This window comes from Poecilia latipinna, unplaced genomic scaffold (genome assembly GCF_001443285.1).
Source record: "Poecilia latipinna isolate Pla-1442-1.1 unplaced genomic scaffold, P_latipinna-1.0 Scaffold3381, whole genome shotgun sequence".
NCBI classification, from domain to species: Eukaryota; Metazoa; Chordata; class Actinopteri; order Cyprinodontiformes; family Poeciliidae; genus Poecilia; species Poecilia latipinna.
The window spans coordinates 198-19,924 of NW_015115997.1; the positions used below are offsets into that span (position 1 = coordinate 198).

At 45.9% G+C, this 19,727-nt stretch overlaps 2 protein-coding genes across 4 annotated transcripts in view; both read right to left on the minus strand.

Moving 5' to 3' along the window:
• Positions 1-2,252: 2,252 nt before the first annotated feature.
• LOC106940835 (wee1-like protein kinase) lies at positions 2,253-4,724 on the minus strand. Its single transcript, XM_015023675.1, has 2 exons — positions 4,545-4,724; positions 2,253-3,357 (listed from the first exon to the last, which is right to left on the minus strand). The coding sequence occupies exons 1-2, from the start codon at positions 4,685-4,687 to the stop codon at positions 3,201-3,203; spliced, it is 300 nt and encodes a 99-aa protein (XP_014879161.1). The 5' UTR covers positions 4,688-4,724; the 3' UTR covers positions 2,253-3,200.
• A 1,147-nt stretch (positions 4,725-5,871) lies between these two features.
• The window catches only part of LOC106940834 (plectin-like), a 41,604-nt gene continuing 27,748 nt past the window's right edge, over positions 5,872-19,727 (minus strand). For all 3 annotated transcript variants that reach the window (XM_015023673.1, XM_015023672.1, XM_015023674.1), the window contains 3 exons: positions 13,460-16,807; positions 6,581-13,352; positions 5,872-6,510 (listed from right to left, as the gene is read on the minus strand). In XM_015023673.1, coding sequence (XP_014879159.1) covers positions 7,161-13,352; positions 13,460-16,807 — 9,540 coding nt within the window. In that variant the 3' untranslated portion in view covers positions 5,872-6,510; positions 6,581-7,160. The remainder of the gene's footprint in view (positions 6,511-6,580; positions 13,353-13,459; positions 16,808-19,727) is intronic.

The following is a 19,727-nucleotide window of genomic DNA, read 5'->3' on the forward strand; positions in this document are numbered from 1 at the left end:
AATACAAGAAAATGCTTAATATATTAAAATAACTTACCCGCTCGTTTGTTTTAAACATTTGTTTTGTAATTTCGTCCAAAAGACATGCCATCAAGTGTCTGTGTACAGCATAGCATAACCATAAGGCACTTCTCAATGAAACATACAATTTATTTCAATTAAAAGTATGGAACTCAGTTTTTATTTTAATATATATATGTACAGGTCCTTCTCAAAAAATTTGCATATTGTGATTAAGGTCATTATTTTCCATAATGTAATGATAAAAATTAAACTGTCATATATTTTAGATTCATTGCACACCAACTGAAATATTTCTGGTCTTTTATTGTTTTAATACGGATGATTTTGGCATACAGCTCATGAAAACTCAAAATCCCTGTCTCAAAAAATTAGCATATTTCATCCGACCAATAAAAGAAATGTGTTTTAATACCAAAAAAGTCAACCTTCAAATAATCATGTTCAGTTATGCACTCAATACTTGGTCAGGAATCCTTTTGCAGCCTTCAATGCGGTGTGGCCTGGAGGCAATCAGCCTGTGGCTCTGCTGAGGTGTTATGGAGGCCCAGGATGCTTCGATAGCGGCTTTAAGCTCATCCAGAGTTTTGGGTCTTGCGTCTCTCAACTTTCTCTTCACAATATCCCACAGATTCATGAGCACAGTAATATCATGGTCAGTGGTTTTGGCACTGTGAGCAGGTGCCAGGTTGTGCTGAAAAATGAAATCTTCATCTCCATAAAGCTTTTCAGCAGATGGAAGCATGAAGTGCTCCAAAATCTCCTGATAGCTGCTGCATTGACCCTGCCCTCAATAAAACACAGTGGACCAACACCAGCAGCTGACATGGCTCCCCAGACCATCACTGACTGTGGGTACTTGACACTGGACTTCTGGCATTTCCTTCTCCCCAGTCTTCCTCCAGACTCTGGCACCTTGATTTCCGAATAAAATGCAAAATTTGCTTTCATCCGAAAAAAGTACTTTGGACCGAACAACAGTGGTCCAAAGTGCTGCTTCTCTGTAGCCCAGGTCAGGCGCTTCTGCCGCTGTTTTTGGTTCAAAAGTGGCTTGACCTGGGGAATGAGGGACCTGTAGCCCATTTCCTACACACGCCTGTGCACAGTGGCTCTGGATGTTTCTACTCCAGACTCAGTCCACTGCTTCCGCAGGTCCCCCAAGGTCTGGAATCGGTCCTTCTTCAGCAGAAAACACTGCACCTCTTCTCGTTGTGCAGCGTTTTCTGCCACACTAAATCCTTCCCACTGACTTCCCACTGAGGTGCTTTGATACAGCACTCTGGGAACAGCCTATTCATTCAGAAATGTCTTTCTTTGTCTTACCCTCTTGCTTGAGGGTGTCAATGATGGCCTTCTGGACAGCAGTCAGGTCAGCAGTCTTACTCAAGACTGCGGTTTTGAGTAATGAACCAGGCTAGAAGTTTTTAAAAGCCTCAGGAATCTTTTGCAGGTGTTTAGAGTTACTTTGTTGATTCAGATGATTAGGTTAATTGCTCGTTCAGAGAACCTTTTCATGATATGCTAATTTTTTGAGATAGGGGATTTTGGGTTTTCTTGAGCTGTATGCCGAAATCATCAGTCAATAAAAGACCAGAAATATTCCAGTTGGTGTGCAATGAATCTAAAATATGACAGTTTAATTTTTATCACTACATTATGGAAAATAATTAACTTTATCACAATATGCTAATTTTTTGAGAAGGACCTGTATGTGTGTAAATAAGTACTGAGAAGCAACACAGACAGAAAGTGTAAATCACGTGTTTTTTTTAAACTCAACCTTCTTTTATTTTCACATTTTCATTTATTTAATCAAATGTTCGTGGTCTGTTAGTGCTTTCAACTTAGCCTCCTTTTACTGCATGGCAAAAATTTGGATCAGGGCACATTTCTTATTTTTTAAATCACCAATTAAGAATCTTTTTCAAAGGAGACCTGATCCTTATATTCATGTTTGAATAGCCCAGTCAAAGTCTGCCATTCGCTGATGCTCTACATCCAGTCCACTTGGGCTTAAAGTATTTTGCCAAGATCAATCAAAAACACCTTGCTACATTAGCAAACATATTTGGAGGAATATCCCAAAATTTTGAATAGTTCAGCTCATTATTCATACCGCAACCAATTTATTTGGTTCAAATTATTTTAACTACAGAAAATGGTTTCCAATTAAGGCTTCTTCTCTTGTATATCATTTTTGACCTTGGAAATAACGCGATCGCCACAATTTAACAAAAAGATGATTCATGAGAATTTATTACAGAACATATGTACATGTTACAGCAACAAACGCTTTGTGTTAGGGGTTACAAGAACATGAAGAGGAGTAATCCTTTTGACATTTGGGTTATGAGCTTTGGGAAGCCGATGGCAGGACAGGACAATGATTGTTCTAATGCTACAGGAGGGCTGGGGGGGCTGGAAGCACAGATCACCAGGGAAACTAAAACCAAAGAGTGGATCCGTCCAAAACCTCTCAAATAACGAGTCCGATTACTGGTTTCTATAATTCAAAACAGAACGAAGTCTTCAGATCACATGATCCAAAAATCCCTCCAAACTGAAACGGGAGGGGGTTGAATGGTGGATTAATCTGTAGAACGATCCAAACTTTGAGTAGAAGCCCTGACACATACATGACATCAATAGCAGCAAGATATTTTCCTTTTTTGTCTTCCTTAAAACGCCGTGGTAAGCAGTAGTACCACATGTTGCCCTACAAAGTGCTCCTTTCCAAACAGACATGGTCAGTTTCCAGAACATCAGGCAGTAAGGTGCGCACGGCTAAAGGAAAGTACATTCACTCCGGAGGGAGCGACGCGTCGCTGGCAGGATCCGCTGTCGTCCGGGCAACCTGGCAAAGAGCTTGACGTCTTGGCAAACTTAAGGAATGACTGAGAGTGAAAGGTAAACCAACTACCTTTAAGGAAATAAGAGTTTCTCCCCCCCCTCCGCCAAAAAGGAGAAAAAAAATAAAAATAAAAAATAAAAAAGGTCCACCAGAAACGCGGCTGAACTACACCAGAGTTTATTGAGAGAACTTCCAGTTTGGTGTAGCAACAGTCTACAGCTCGGGTCGGGCAGAAGATCCCAACAATAACGGACGGGGGGGGTTCTTCTCCAAAAACCTGACCGCTTCTACTCCTTAAGAAAGGTCCATGAGCCTTTGGGGTTTCAGGTCAGTAGATGGTGAGGCTGACCGACCGGTTCATCTTCTTCCCAATGAGTCTGGAAGTTCTGGGGTTGGACTGGAGCGTGGAGCGGGTCAGGATCCGGTCGGTGGACAGCACCTTCTCTTCGGCCGCAGCTCTGGCCTGCTGGGCTTTCTTCAGTTCTCTGAGGAAGACGCAGAGGAGAAGAGTTACAAGTCTGAACTCGAGAGCAACAGGAAGTGGCGTGCGTGGGTTCGTTTGATTCTTCATCAGATTATACCAACGGTTTAACAGTTCGTTTTCATGAGACATCAATAAATAAATCACTGAAAGAATGCAACATATAGTCAAAAGTCAGAAGTAAAATTGGTTCACAGCTGAGTTTTTTTTTTTAACAAAAAAAAGTTTAAATTATGTATCTTATCTTAATCTGATCGTTTGAGATGATTTCACATTTTTAAATTATCAGGTTGCTAAACTGCTGTTATTTATAAAAGTAGCATAGAGGTTTAATATTTTTGCACAATATGCGCTTGAAAACTCTTCCATTCAGCTTTCATTTTGGTTTACAACTATCAAATATTGGGCTGAAACGATTAATTGAATTGAAATAATCGTCAACTAATTTAGTAAGTAGTGATTAATCGTTAACTGGAGCATCTGGCTCATAAAAAGGCCAACTGATGAAGGAACAACATCCTCAGAGTAGTAAATAAACTAAAACTGAACAAAAAAACAAACATTGTTAATTTAAGATGGGGAAAAAAAAAAAAAAACCTTAGTCTATAAATATATTCTACCAGAACTCCAAGTATCATAGTTTTAGCCTATCCTCCTTTAAATTCTGGAAATAAATAAAAATTAAATTACTATTAAGCTCCTTTTGCTGCCCATATTAATTTGGTTAATTAAAAAAAAATAAAATTTTCACATGTAGATATTGGACGTGGTTTTTTGCTACAATCATGCGTCCACTAAAGGAATGCTACGTTGTTGCACTGCAGGAAAATTTTCTTTCAAAAATAGAATGGAATTATTTCTTTATTCGGATATTAAATGTATTTTCAATATTGTGGGAAAAAATGGCCTTGAAAAATGTGCAGAATGTGGAAAATTTATTATACAATTAATCAAAATAACCGATAACTAAAATAATAGTAATTAACAAATTTACGTTTTCCATCGTCTTCTTTACAACATTATCAATATGTGACAAACGAACATCTGTTAGATAAAAAACATGATCCAACTTTAAATTGAAAACTTGGTTTTAAATGGGAAACCGTGGCGTTTCCACTGAGTGTTTCCAGACGGTGACGAACTGAACTCGTTCTTCCTGGAAACAGCTGCTGCTCCTTGCGCTGCACTTACTTTTGCAGCAGAGCGTTCTTAAACTTCTCAGCGTTGAGCTCGACTCGGAGCTGGTCGGCGCTCATCCTGGCAGCCGTCAGCAGCACCGGGTGCTTGATGAGGTCAGAGACCGATGGTCGTTTGGTTGGGTCTGGATGGATCATCAGCTGGAAAGGAAAATTACACCACTGTATTTACTAAGAAAAATTATAATAATGTGCAGCAGCTACATTCAAAATGTCTGCATAATATGCCGTTTTTAATTGTTCGGAAAAAGCAAAAAAGCAAGAGTATCGTCATGGAAACATGGCCAAACTTTCAGCCAGAAAACCCAGAGCAGAAGCTTCAGAAGAGAAGCAGCGTGTTCAGGACCTGAGACGTGAATATGGCTGAGAGAGAGGCAAACTCAGCAAGTAACAGGAAGGCTCAGTGCTATAACGGAGTATTAAGGACAATGTTGATTTAAAAAAAAAAAAAAAAAAAAAAAAAAAAATTTTTTCCCCAAAAAAACCAAAATTTTTAAAAAAAATTANGGAAAATAATGAACTTCATCACAATATTCTAATTTTATGACCAGCACCTGTAAATAGCTTCATTTTCAATAAACTCAGACATAAAGAACAAAGACAACCGCACATTAACAAATCTTATGAAAAACTTGCAGAATATTTTTATATAACAATCTTTTTTTATTGTTTATTTTTCGTTTTTATAACTTCTATAAAACAGCAAAAATCTTTAATCATATGAGACTTTAAATAATTAAAATCTCCAAAATATGAACAATATTATTTGATAATATTTTAGGTTAAAAGAAAAAAAATGCAAAAGTATAAATATTTAATATTTTTACATCTCGGAAACAGACTATTGGTTTGTCCAAATAATCTAAAGTTTGCCTTTAATCTGTATGATTTAGAAAATAAATAACATTGTTATAATGATTATCTGTTTAAATTGCAAAATGTGGCAATTTATAATATTCTTAGTGCTGAATCTAGGAAGTAGACTCCTACATTTTTGACAATACAAATATAATAATAATAATAATCACTGACTACTTTGTAGAAATTTAACTATTCTTAATAACAGCCTTTAAGGGTTAAATCCCTCAAAATATTGATTTTAATATTGTAGGCTGATTGATATTTAAAGTGAAAAACATAAAAATATATTATTTCAACAGCCGTTTGTGAGACGTGGACGTCTTGCTTGATCTTTTTAAGTTGGATAGTTTCATTTTACCTACATTTATTAGAAAAACTAAACCTTGTATGTTTATTTTAGAAGTGATTTTTCAGTCTTTATTCATACAGCAAACAAAACAAAATTAAAGAAACATATTTAGTTCTTTTCATTTTTGTGTTTATTTACAGGCTTAAGGTGTAACAATAAATGTTCTTGTCCCATTTACTTATAGACACACCAAACAAGGCTGGATGACTCCTCTCAAACATCCTTCAAACCTCAAACACAGCAAAAAAATAAGCTTTTAAAGGATATAGCTGTTATGTCTTTTATATGTTAGTAAATCATGCAAAGCAGAAATATAGAGTATGAAAATAAAAGGAGCTATAGATCAAATGTGCTGCTTTACAAAGAAAATCTACCATCAAAACGAAGCTGTGTAGAGTCAAATATAAAAACTGGCTGAGCTGCGAAGCTTGAAGATCTTTCTCAAAGAAACTTTTTTACTAATCATCGCTACCGTCGCCATACATCGCCTGGAAAACAAAGTCAATGCTATGATCTTAATCTTGGCTAATAAGTTTAGGTGTTTCTTCTGCAGCCGGACTGGAAACCTGCTCACCTTTCAGTCAGGCACCAGTTTGAGGTCTGCAGCTTCTCCCAGTGAAAGACGAGGAGCATTTGCTAAGCAAGCAGACTGAGCAGCAGAGCAGGGAGTTTCAATCCCGAGGAGCAGCGTCCACTGGAGTCCAGTGCTGACGTCTGAGCAGAGAGACCAGCTGAAGGCTGAAGGCACTTCCTGGAACAGGACAAAACATCAGATTCCCACAATCTGGCATCAGATCAGAAATGCTTCTCTCTAGATTTACCTTTCTGCCGTCCAGAACAGCAGGGATTTATTGGTGTTGGTCAAAGTGTCCCCAGGTCTCTCTTGCTATGTGTCCATCTCACAGTGTGCACATGTTGCTCCGACTGCAGGGTTTATGGTTATGAAGTTGGGTTTATAGTGTAAATATGGCAGTGTGGCTCAGGAGAGAGAAGATCTTGAAGCTTGGCGTTCTTGAGGCACACTATCGATAGACTCCATATTCTGCTCTGCAGAGAAGCTTTTTGTCCTTTCAGAAATATACACATGTTCAGATACCCTAGTTTGTACATCCGGTCTGGTTCTGATAACAATTTTTCTAGGAAATAAATGAGTGTTTCCGGAAGACTAGACGTTTATTTTAAAACTGTTAGTCAGGTAGGCTGTAGGTGGTCGGCTGTAATGCTTACAGTTCATGACTATGGATCTGATGAGGTGCCATACAGTGTAAGATATACAATAAAGCGAATGAATATATTGGTGGAAAAAGGAAAGTTTTGTAACACCCCCATGCAGAGCAGAATAAAGGAGGTCTTTATTCCACAGGGATGCAGGCATCTGGTGAGCGTTGCTCCGCCTCCTGCTCAGTACCGCCGGCTGTAGCTCGGCGAACCGTAGGATGACGACGAGAAGGTTGTTGTGAAACTCGACCCTGTGGCATCAAAGCTTCCTCTCCTGGAGCCGGACCTGGAGCCGGTTCTGGAACCAGAGCGGGATCCGGTCGCAGAGCCAGAGCCGCTGATGCTATACGGACTGTAAAGGCCTTTGGTGGACTGAGACGAAGCTTCGAGCAGCCGGAGACCGGTTCCCTCCTCAATCATGCTTCTCTCCATGGCGTCCTTGTAGGAGATCTTGAGCTTGGTTTTGGGGCAGGTGAGGTACTTGGAATACGCGCTGACATCTCGTAACTTCTGGGCGGTGCGGGCGTCTAAGGTGCCCTTCTTCACAGCCTCATCAATGGAGACTCTACCAGAAGCATCTGGTTCAATCAGCCCACCAGTGAGATACTGGACCTCAAGGAACCGCTGTCCGGCTTCGTAGTAAAGCCATCCTTTCTTCAGAGCTTGAGCAGCAGACATTTTGCTCTTAGTTCGGGGATCTTCAAACCCATTGTGCGCCTTCTGGGCTAAACTGATGCGGTCCACCATGATCTTATCCACCAGCCCTTTATTCATTGCATCAGCCACAGAGAACTTCTCTCCTGTGTTCGGGTCAATGATCCCTCCAGTGCAGGCCTGAGCTTCCAGGAGCCTTTGACCTGTTATGTTGTCCACAAGATTTCGGTGAATGGCCTCTGTGATGGAAACCTTCTCCAGTGTGTCTGTGTCCAGTATCCCGGCCACAGGCCCGGTCTCCTCAGTTGGGTCATTCCACGTGGTTGCGGGTGTTTTTATGGAAGGCACCGGGCTGGCGGTGTAGGAGGAAGAGGAGCCAAAGGAGGATGAGCGTGATCTACTGCCGCTCATGTTTCCGGACAGCATGTCTGCGAACTCTGTTATGGACAGGGTTCCAGCTCGGTACTGATCCAGAGCAGACTTATCTATCAGGCCTCTTGTGATGGCATCGTCAATGTCATATTGCCGTCCAGACCTTCTGTCGATGATCATGGACTTTACGACTCCATCCGAGGAGGTTATCGTTATCTCCTCCCACTCACACTCCTGCTCTGAAAGCTCTATATAGGTCTGGTGATCAATCAGACCTTTTTGGTACGCTTCATAAACGGACATCTCTTTGCCCGATTCTGGATCGACGATGACAACCCTTCGCTTACGAACCGAAGACTTGGACGACGTCTTCCTCTCGCGTTTCTTCTCTTTCAGCAGCAGGAGACGAAGGCCGGTCTCTGGGTCCGTCATGCATCTCTCCATCAGCTGCAGGTAGGTGAGGTTTTCCTCTGTGTTTGGGTCAAAGAAGCCCTTTGTGTCATCAGAGGGATCAGTGAGAATCGTGTTCATTTCCTCATCAAAGAGGCCACGTTCATATGCTGTTTCAATGGGCAAACGGTGGCTCTCCTGGGGATCGATGATCCCCCCAGTAGCGATCTGGGCCTCCAGTAGCCGAATGCCATGGTCTTTCAGAATCAGATTCTTTTTCATAGCCTGGAACAGAGAGACTACCTGGCCAGAGTAAGGGTCTCTGTAGCCTGTGACGGCTCGTTCAGCTGAGAGGAGTTTGTCTTTAAACTCTGGGCCAACAACGGCCATTTTAACAGCCTCTGTGACATTCAGTTTCAGGTTCTTGATGGGGTCAATCACATATCCTGTAGCAGCTTGAGCTTCAAGCAGCTCAAAGGCGGTTCCCGGCCTGATCATGTTCTTCTTCATTGCTTGGTAAATAGAAAGACGGTCTTTGGAAGATTCGACATAAACGCCTGCTATGCAGCTGGTGCCCTCGAGGTACTTCTTCAGGTCTCTGCTGACCTCCTCCACCGTGATGATGCCTTCAATGAGTTCGCTGTAGGTCTTCTGGTCAATAATCTGTGAACGGAGGAGCTCATCTGCAGGGATGGTTTTTCTAAGACCCTTGAAGAGAAGTCGTCTGTCTGCCAGGGAAAGCAGCCGGAGTCCACTTTCTTTATCAACTCTGCATCTCTTCAGCAGCTGAGCGTAAGTCTGTTTCTCATCTGTTGTTGGGTCAATGTAACCTCGGATGTCCGCCGTAGGTTCAGTTATCCTATCAAGGGTTTCTTTGTTAATGTAGCCACGCTGCATGGCCACATCTAGCGGAAGGTGGAAGTAGTACTCCGGATCCATCAGTCCTCCAGTGGCATTCTGGGCTTCCAAAAGCCTCAAGGCATATTCTTCGGAAACCAGGTCTTTCTTCATGGCCTGGAAGAGAGAAATGACTTTTCCGCTGTACGGATCCTTGTATCCTGTTACTGCACGCTCAGCTGAGAGCAGTTTGTCATGGATCTCAGGCCCAACAAGGCCCTTACGTACAGCTTCATCAACGGTTAGGAGCTCGTCTTTCACAGGGTCGATCATGAATCCTGTTGCTGCCTGCGCTTCGAGAAGTTTCACAGCGACTTCAGGCTTAATCTGGCCGTTCTTCATAGCGTGGTAAATGCTGATTTTAGGAGGACTGTCTGACATGATTCCCGCAATGCAACCTGTTCCAAAGAGGTACTGCTTCACTGACGGCATCTCCATCACCTCCTGGACGCTCATCTTCTCCTGTTTCAGGAGGTTGTACGTCTGCAGGTCAATAATCCGAGCGCTGTACAGCTCCTCGATAGTAACCCTTCTCCTGATCACGTCACATGACATGGTCTGCTCCAGCTTCAGAGTTTCTCTTTGCTCAATGATTTCGATGATGATGATGAGCATCCTTTCCTTTGTGATCTGGCCCAAGCGGTACTGCTCCAGGAGCCGCCGCCTCTCCTCTTCAGGAAGCAAGTTTGAGTTCATCACCTCCCAGATGGTCAAGCTCTTTCCTGCAAAGCTCTGATGAGGGATCTCAATCTGAGTGTTGGCTAGGTCTTGTTGAGCTTGCTCCTCTGTGTACTCATAGGATTTCTCAGTCACTGCAGGAGCTTCAACTTTTGACAGAGGCAGGTAGCACAGACCAGTGTTGGGGTCTCTTCTGCATTTCTCCAGCAGCTGTCTGTAAGTTACCCGTTCGTTGGTGTTGGGGTTGGTGAAGCCTTTGATGTCGCCTGTCTCTTCGCTGAATGATTTCAACATTTCTTTACTGAAGAAGCCCCGCTGGATGGCTGCATCATTGGGAACACGATGGCTGCTAACTGGATCGATTATTCCACCAGTTGTGATCTGAGCTTCTAGAATAGGAATAGCATGCTCCCTTAACACCAGTTCCTTCTTCATGGCCTGGAACAGGGAGATCTTGTTGCCCGTATATGGGTCTTTGTATCCTGTGACTGCTTTTTCAGCTGAAAGAAGTTTCTCATGAAGCTCAGGACCAACAACTCCAGCCTTCACAGCATCATCCACAAAATATTTCTGGTTTTTTACTGGTTCGGTTATAAATCCGGTACCAGCTTGGGCTTCAAGAAGAGCCAGTCCAGTACTATGCTGTAAAACACGCCGTTTCATAGCTTCATAAATGCTTAACTTCTCATCTGAGCCTTCCATGGTGACGCCATCGATGCGGTCAGTGCCATGCAGGTACTTTCTGACTCTGTCAGTCTGACCAACCTCTTTGGGAGCCTTCTTACCCTGCTGGAGTTGGTCAAATGTGGCCTTGTCAATGATGTTGGAATCAAACAGAGAGCTGGCGGTGACTGGTTCTCTCAGGCCTTCAAAACAAGCTTCTTCCTTGGTTTTGTCCTCTTTTTCATCAATGGTTGTTATCACAATCTTTATGAGCTTCTCGATTGTTACCAGTCCCATCCTGTACTGACGGATCAGCTCCAGTCTCTGTTCCTCAGTGATGTACTTAGAGTTTATGATTTCCCAGATTGTGACTTTTCTTCCTTTGAAGGGTCCATATTCCAGCTCCATTGTCTTCTGGCTTAGGGCCTCTTTCGTTTTGGCCTCTGTTATGCGTTTGTCCTCCTTCGGCTTTGGAGCCTTCTTTGACAGAGGAAGTAATGGCAATCCAGTTTCTTTGTCTGTGACACATTTATACATGAGTTGTGCGTAGGTGGCATCTTGCTGTGAGTTGGGATCATAAAAAACTTTTGTCTCGTCTGTGTTTTGATTCAGAGTCTTGTCGATTTCTTCATCAAAGTATCCTCGCTTGCAGGCGACCTCATTAGGGATGCGACAGCTTTTAATGGGATCAATAACTCCTCCTGTTGAGAGCTGAGCTTCCAGCAGACGGATGCCTTGGTCTTTCTTTACCAGGCCTTTGCTCATGGCTTCAAAAACAGACACCTTTTTCCCTGTGTAGGGATCTCTGTAGCCGCTGACGGCTCGCTCTGCTGACAGGAGGCGTTCGTGCAGCTCTGGACCAACAAGACCTGATTTAACAGCTTCATCGACAGGCATACGCTCATTTTTTACAGGATCTATCATAAATCCTGTTGCTGCTTGAGCTTCGAGGAGATTCACAGCCGTCTCTGGGGAGAGTAATTCCTTTTTCAAGGCTTGATAGAACGGCATTTTCTCTTTGGTTGGTTCATTCAGGAGACCTGCGATGCTGGGCGTTCCTTGCAGAGCCTTCTTCACAGCATCCATCTCAGAAACTTCTTTAACTGAGATCTTCCCATTGCTCAGCTTGTTGAACAAGTCTTTGTTTATAATCTTAGACTCGAGCAGCTCAGTAGCGCTCACTGGAGCCCTCAGACCATTGAAGACATTTCCACTGTCCTTCTCCTTGTCTTCCACAACAGTGATGACGATCTTGATGACCTTCTCTACGGTGATCTTGCCTGTCTTATACTGACGGATCAGTTCTCTTCTTTGCTCCTCTGTGAAATACTCTGAATTTATCACCTCCCAGATGGTGACGGTCTTTCCTTTGAACTTTCCAAATGGAACATCAACACTGGATCTGCTGAACACCTCTCTAGTCTCCATATCCGTGTAGGTTCTCTCTCTCTGACCGGCTCTTTCCGTCACCGGTAACATCATCAGGCCGGTGTCTGGGTCTTTGGTGCATTTCTCCAGCAGCTGTTTGTAGGTGAGTGGCTCCTGAGTGCTGGGGTCAGTGAATGACTTGGGCTCTTCACTGAGTTTCTTGTTCATGTCTGCATCAAAGTGGCCTTGCTTGTAAGCTGTCTGAAGTGGGACTCTGTGACTGTTGATGGGATCCACTATCCCACCCGTGGCGAGCTGCACATCCAGGAATTTGGTGGCTTGCTCTTTATCAATGAGGCCCTTCTTCATGGCCTCAAACAGAGAGATTCTGGCTCCAGTGTACGGATCTCTAAAGCCAGTGGCTGCGCGCTCAGCAGAAAGCATCCGGTCGTGGAGCTCAGGCCCAACTAACTCCTCCTTAACAGCCTCGTCTACAGACAGAAGTTTATTTTTCACCGGATCAACAATGAAGCCTGAAGCTGCTTGAGATTCCAGAAGCATGGTGGCAGAGTCCGGAGTGATCTTGTTTTCTGTCATGGCGTTGTAGATGCTCATCTTCTCCTTAGATGGAGTCAGGATGCCTCCGACGCAGTTCTGGCCCTTCAGACATGATCGAACTTTGTCCGTCTTCTCCAGCTCCTGCACGGTCACTTTGCCTTTTCTTAGTTTGTCCATGTCCTTCTTGGTCAGGACACCGAGGTCAAAGAGTCTCTCTGCAGGAACCTTCTCTCTGATTCCATCAAATGTGTAGGGAGATCCTCCATCTTTCTTCACCCCGTCCACTTCGACGGCACCATTCAGAACCTTTCTGGTTGTTCCCACCATCGTCATGGAGACCAGCTGCTCCTCGGGAACGTCATCCGTCTGAACTTCCATTTCCTTAGTTTTGGTCGTTCCCGTTTTAGAAGCTCCTTCCAGGCTCTGGAGTTTCTCTCTGAGCTTCTTGTTCTCATCCTCCAGGAGTTTCTCCTCTTCCAGCCTCTTCTTCTCAAGCTCCTCCACCTCCCTCTGCTTGGCTTTCATCTCTTCTTCTGCCTCTTTCTGCTTCTTTACAGCCTCGTCCATCACGGCCTGCAGCTTCTTCCTCTCCTCCTCCATGAGAGCACGCTGGCGCTCCTGTTCTTCTTTGAACGCCTTGGCCTTCTTCACCTCCTCCTCATACTGCTTCTCCAGCTTTTTCTTCTCGTCTTCAATGGCTCGCTCTCTCTTCAGCAGCAGCTCCTTCTCACTGAGGAACGACTGTTGAAGGATGACCTTCTGCTGCTCGATCTGCTCCTGCTGGGCGGTCGCCATCTGTCCGAAGAAAGGAAGATAAAGTTGGTCAGAGAAAATCACTCATGACTTCTAGTCATGAACTTAACATCAACATCTCATTAGTTTCTGTATTTTAGTAACTCCACCTGCTGGGTTTTCTTCTGCAGCTCCTCAGCATCTTTTCTCAGCTTCTTCTTCTCGTCCTCCAGCTCAGCGATGGCTCTCTTCAGATCGTCAGCCTCTCTGGTGCTCTGCAGCCTCTGCGTCTCCAGCTTCTGCACCGCGGTTTCCGTTGCCTGTTTTTCGGTCTCCTGCAGACGAGCTTTAGCTTCATCGGCTTGCTTCCTGAACTTCTTGGCCTCGCCCTCGGCTTTCGTCTGGGCGGCGCTGAGCTCCATGACTCTGAGCTTCAGCTTCTCTGCCTCAGCAGATGCTTCCAGCTGCCTGGAGCGCTCCACTTCCAGAGATTTCTGGAAGTCTTCAGTGTCCTTATGGAGGCGCTGCTGGATCTGCTGTTTGTCCTGCTGTAGTTTTTTAGCCGTCTCCTGGGCCTGGTCCTTCAGCTTCTGCAGCTCCTCAGCTTCAGCCTTCAGTCTTATGGCCTCCTGGATGGCCTGCATCTTCTCCTTCAGCATCTTCTCAGCGAGCGCTCTCTGCTCAGCAAGGTCTGCCTCAGCCGCCTGCCTCTGCCTGGCTGCATCTTCAGCCTGCACTGCGAGCCGAGCGGCCTCTGCTGCCAGGTGCTGCATCTTCTCAGCCTCCTCCTGGAGCAACTTCTGGGTGTTGTCTTGGTCTTTCTGCAGGAGGAGGCGGTTTTGCTCCTCGATTTTCAGTTTGACTTTGAGGAGCTCGTCCATCTGATTCTTGACTCTGGAGAGCTCTTGCTCCACCTGCGCTTTCTGTTTGACGGCGTCGTTGACTTCTCCTTTAACTCTCTGCAGCTCAGCATCCAGAAGCTCCTTCTGCTTGTCTGTTTCCTCCAGCTGCAGCTTGATGGCTGACAGCTCCTTCTCTACCTGAGACTTCTGCTTCAGCGCCTGCTCCGCCTCCTTCTTATGTTTGGCCATGTCTGCATCCGCCTGCTGCTTCTGCTGCAGCGCCGCAGCTTCGGCTGCAGCCCGCCGCGATGCCTCCTCCTCCGCCTCTTTCCTCAGTCTCTCTGCATCTTGTTGAGCCTTGGCCTGTTTCGCGGCTTCTTCTTCTGCAGATTTTTTCTGCTTCTCGGCCTCCTCGGCTTTCTGGCGAAGCAACGCCGCCTCTTTCTCTGCCTCCTCTTTGGCCTTCTCAGCGACTTCGGCGAGCTTCTTTGCGTTGTTAAACTCGTCTCTGAGCTTCTCCTGAGCGAGGACGTCCTCTTTGTTCTTGCTCAGGACGTTTTGGGCCTTCTGCTCTGCAGCGCTGCATTTCTGCGCCGCTTCCTTTGCCAGGACCACCTGCCTCTCCGCCTCTTTCTCGGCGTTGCTCCTCTGCTGGTTGGCTTCCTCCGCCTTCTTCTTGAGCCGCTCCACTTCCTGCTGAGCGGCCTTGCATTGGCGAGCCGCCTCTTCTTCTGCAGCAGTGATCCTCTTCATGTTCTCCTCAGCTTCCTTCCTCTTCTTCTCCTCCTCTGCTGCCAGTTGTTTCAGTTTCTCCGCCTCTTCTTCGGCCTTCAGCCTGCTCTTCTGCGTCTGCTCTGCAGCATCCTTCAGCTTCTTCAGCTCCTGCTCCAGGCTGGACTTCTCCTTCGCTGCTTTCTCAAAGTTGAGCCTGATGATGCGGATCTCCTCCTCCACCACCGTCTTCTGCCTCAGAGTTTCGTCCACCACCGTCTTCTGCCTCTCCAGCTCGGACTCGGACGAGCCCTTCAGCTGACTCATCTTCTCCTCGATCTGCTGCTTGTGCTGGGCGGCCTGGTCCTCCAGGAGCTTCCTCTGATACGCCTCTTCCTCAGCCTTCCTCTTCAGCCTCTCGTTCTCGGCCTCCTTGGCCTTCAGGGCGATCTCTGCCTGCGTCTTCACCTGCGTGGCCTCGTCGATGGCGGCCAGCTTCTCCTTGAGGATCTTCTCTGCCTCGGCCCTCTGCTGCGCCGCCTCTTCCTCGGCCCTCTGCCGCTGCCTCTGGGCCTCCTCAGCGACGCCTCGGAGCCGTGCCGCCTCCTCGGCCAGCTGCTTCATCTTCAGAGCCTCTGACTCCAGCAGCTGCTTGCTCTTCTCCGTCTTGGACAGCGTCTCCTGCTCAGCTTTGACCTTCATCTGCAGCAGGATGTCCATCTCTCCGCGGACCCTGGCCAGCTCGTCCTCCAGCTGTTTCCTCTGGCTCTCTGCGGCGCTGACCTCGTTCTTCAGCCGCTGCAGCTCACTGTCCAGCAGCGCCCTCTGCTGGTCGGCGTGCTCGAAGTCGGCCTTGAGACGGATGCACTCCTGCTCAGCGGACAGTTTCTGCTGAGCAATCTGCTCGGCGAACTGCCGCTGCTTCTCCAGCTCCTTCTCGGCGCTGTCCTTCTGTTTCAGCGCCGCCTCCTCCGCCTTGGTCCTCCGCTTGGCGTCTCGCTCGGCTTCGACCTTCTGCCGCTCGGCCTCCTGCTGAGCCTGGCTCTTCTTCTGGGCTTCCTCCTCTGCCTGCAGCCGCAGGCGCAGCGCCTCGTTGGCTTTTTGCCTCCATGTCTCCAGCTCCTGCTCCGCCTGCTGCCTGGCTCTGTCGGCTTCATCCTGCAGCTTCCTGAGCCGCTCGGCTTCTTCCTGCAGCTGCAGTACCGCGCCTTGCTCCTTCTTCAGCGACTCCTCCAGCTGGGTGGTCTTCTCGGTGAACAGCGAGACCTTGGTCTGCATCTGGGTGGCGGCGCTCCGCTGTGCCACCTCCTCCACCACCTTGACCTGCCTCAGCTGCTCCTCCTCAGCTTGCTTCACGCGCCGCTCCGCCTCCTCCGCCTGCGTTTTGAACCTCTGCAGCTCCTCCAGGGCTTTCTGCTTCTGCTTGGCCGCCTCCCTCTCGGCTTCTGCTTTGCGCTTCAGCTCGTCTTCTGCGGTTTTCTTCTTCTGGGTCTCCTCTGCCACCTGCCTGCGGAGCCGCTCCGCCTCGTCCTGAGCGGCCCTGCGGAGCGTGTCGGCCTCGGCGGCCCTGTCCCGGAGGCTCTGCAGCTCGGACTCGGCGGAGGTCTTCTGCCTCATGGTGGTCTCCAGCTGGATGCGGACCAGGCGGATCTCCTCCTCGATCTTGGAGCGGCTGTCCAGCGCCTCCTGCAGCTGCTGGCTCTTGGACCTGGCCTCCTGCTCCGACAGACTCCTCAGCTGCTGCAGTTCCTGCTGGATGTTCTTCTTCTGCTGCTCGGAGTCGGCGGCCGCGCCCTGCCTCCTGCTGGCCTCCTGCTGCATCTGCAGCTTCAGCTCCTCCGCCTCCTGCTCCGCCCTGGCTGCCGACTGAGCCTGAGCTTCAGCCAGCCGCTTCTGCTTGTCCAGCTCGGCCTGAACCTCGGCCAGCTTCCTCCTTTCCTCTTCTTTCAGCTGCTCCGATGTTTTCTGGTTGGGTTGAAGCAAAGACGACGAAGATTAGAGACGCACAGCTACAGAAACACAAGGAGCTTTAAGTCCTCCATTAAATCATGTCTAGGAGGTTTTCTGAAGAAACAAGAGAATCTGACATTAAACAAGTTTAATTTAGTGCAGAAAGAACCTCAACAAAAATGACATATCTTCAGATAGAGAAAATTTTTATTTATTTCTCATCAAATATTAATAAAAATATTTCAAGATGTTTTATTTTAACACAATAAAACTCAAGATAATGACGACGTATTTTGTCATCTTAAGATATTTATTTCAGGAAAAATCAATAAATCTTAGAAAAGTTAAAAATATGAAATCATCTTCAGATAATTGCTTCTTCAGTTTCCTTAATTAATTATCTCAAGATAACGAGATAATTTCTTTCCAAGGAAAACAAATGAAATGTTTTTCATTATTTGATCATCTGCAGGAAATGTCTCCTTCACATCAGGTCCTCATTTCCTCATAAGAAAGAGAAAATATCAGAATATGAATGTTTTTGGAGGAATCTGAAAATATTTTAATCTATAATTGATTCATTTTTTAATAATTTATTGTCCCAAAATGGGGATATATTTTGGGTTGGGGAGAAAAAGATTCACAAATAAATATCTTAAATATATGCAAAAAAATGCTTTTTTTTTTTTTTACAGAAAACATTTTTCTCCAACTTGGATCATTTCTTTGTCAATTCTTGATTTACTGATAAAATATCTGAATATTATCTGAAAAATGACCAGAAAATATCCCAAATATTGAGAAATGTTTCCAGGATTTGTTTCCTCATGTTGAGACAATATTTTTCTATAAATAAGAAAATTGATTTTCTTCTAATGAAACTTTATTTTGTTTTCTTGTGTAATGAGGAAGTTATCATAAGGATGTAAAAGTTTTTCAAAGGTTTTATTGGCTCTTTATTTGACAGTGAATTGACAGAAAAGTGGCTATTGAGAGAAGCAAAGGTCACCCGGCCGGGAATCGAACCTGCGGCGGCCTCTGGGTGTGTTCTGTGCTGAACGCTGCATCCACTGCACCAGGATGTAAACTAAGTTTTAAAGTTTTTCTTTTGGGGAAAGTTATTTTTTAGAGGCGTTTAAAGTGGTGCTGTTTTGGGTCGGTTCAACGACCTTTGACCTTTTAAAGCTCCGATGGGCGTTGATGGTGCATTCAGGGACCATCTGTAAACTACTGAGTTTCTGGTTTTATCTTTTTATCCCATCCAGCAGAACTTCTTAGAACTGTTTAAAGCTAAGGAAGGAAATGCTTCCCAAGACTCGGGTTTGTTCAGAAAACGAAGGTCAGTGGAGCCACAGTGGGTCCTGGAGGCCCGGCGTCCTGCGCGGTCCAGTTCTGTCCTCACCTGGATCCAATGACGGCTCATTAGAGGAACTTTGACCTGCTGAGGAGGAAGTTACTGCCAGCAGGGAAGAACTGGAACATGCAGGACCCGCTGCGGCTCCACTGACGCAGAGGAACTGACACTTTGCTTCACGACGTTTTCATTCATCGGCTGTTTGATTGTTAATGTGATCACAGAGTGCAGGCAGCAGATTAGGATTACAGTCTGAAACATCTGGGTTTGGCATCAAAATACTGGAAACTTATTTCCTTTCTGAAGCTTCAGAAAACAACCAACTAGACGTCCAGGATTACAGCTGAGAGCTTTTATGAAAGTTTAAACTTCAACTTTCTGCTCATAAACTAAACAGGAAGTTCAGGGAATAAACTATAATCCAGATTAATAATCTAGTCCATAAGCAGAGCAGAGATGGAAACATTGGGTTCGTCTGAACAGCATGAAACCTTTTTTCTTTCCAAAGCGGAGTCCGGCAGTTCGGACCGGTTCCTGGATCCAATACTTTTCAAATCGATTTCAGTCGGAACGTCACGCCGACGTTCCTCCTGGTGGTTCCACACGGACCCCCCAGGCCTCCTCACTGCCTCTGACCCGTCTCTGCTGCCCCCTGCTGGACAGCAGATCAGATCATGTCCAGTATGTGGGTGATCTGCATCTGGTCCAGCTGATTTCTGAATCATGAGTCAAGTTCTTGCTGCAGTCAGACGTTTCTCTCATCGCTCCAGCCGTCTCCTGGATTTCCTCCTTAAATCGAACGTCGGCCTACAGGTGGATTCTGGTACCGGTCAGAACCCAAAACCGGCACCGTTCTGTTTGGTTTCGCACGAACCTCCAGATGTCTAGAAATATTCTTCCTTCATTTCAGAACCATCCTGATGTCAAACCCAAACGGTTCAGACCGACTCGGAGATGTTGCTGCTTTACACCAAAAACTCTTTAAATCGACTTTTGATGAAAAGCTTAAAATTACCAGCAGGAAGTTCTGAGCATCATGCAGACATGGAAAGAACTGAAACTTCCAGCAGTTTGAACAAAACAGTTTGTGAGCAGCAAATGGAGAACAAATGAGAAATCCCACACTGACTGAGGACATGAAGGCAACACGCAGGCAGGAGAACGAGCTGAACAAAACAAAGAAGTTCAGCATCTAGAAACCATCAGATCCTCCAGATTCACTGGACCAGTTCCCGAACCAGTTCTCTGAACCAGTTCTCTGAACCAGTTCACGAACCAGTTCTCTGATCCAGTTCACGAACCAGTTCACGAACCAGTTCTCTGAACCAGTTCACGAACCAGAACCAGTTCTCTGAACCAGTTCACAAACCAGTTCTCTGAACCAGTTCTCTGAACTAGTTCACGAACCAGTTCTCTGATCCAGTTCTCTGATCCAGTTCACGAACCAGTTCTCTGAACCAGTTCTCTGATCCAGTTCACGAACCAGTTCACGAACCAGTTTTCTGAACCAGTTCACGAACCAGTTCACGAAACAAATCTATGAACCAGTTCTCTTATCCAGTTCACGAACCAGTTCTCTAA

Bases quoted from the DNA above. Each gene is read 5' to 3' on its own strand.
- LOC106940835 (XM_015023675.1), bottom strand. From the start codon at position 4,687: ATGATCCATCCAGACCCAACCAAACGACCATCGGTCTCTGACCTCATC. The intron at 3,358-4,544 runs GTAAGTGCAGCG...CGTCTTCCTCAG, and splicing joins AAGAACGCTCTGCTGCAAAA to AGAACTGAAGAAAGCCCAGC.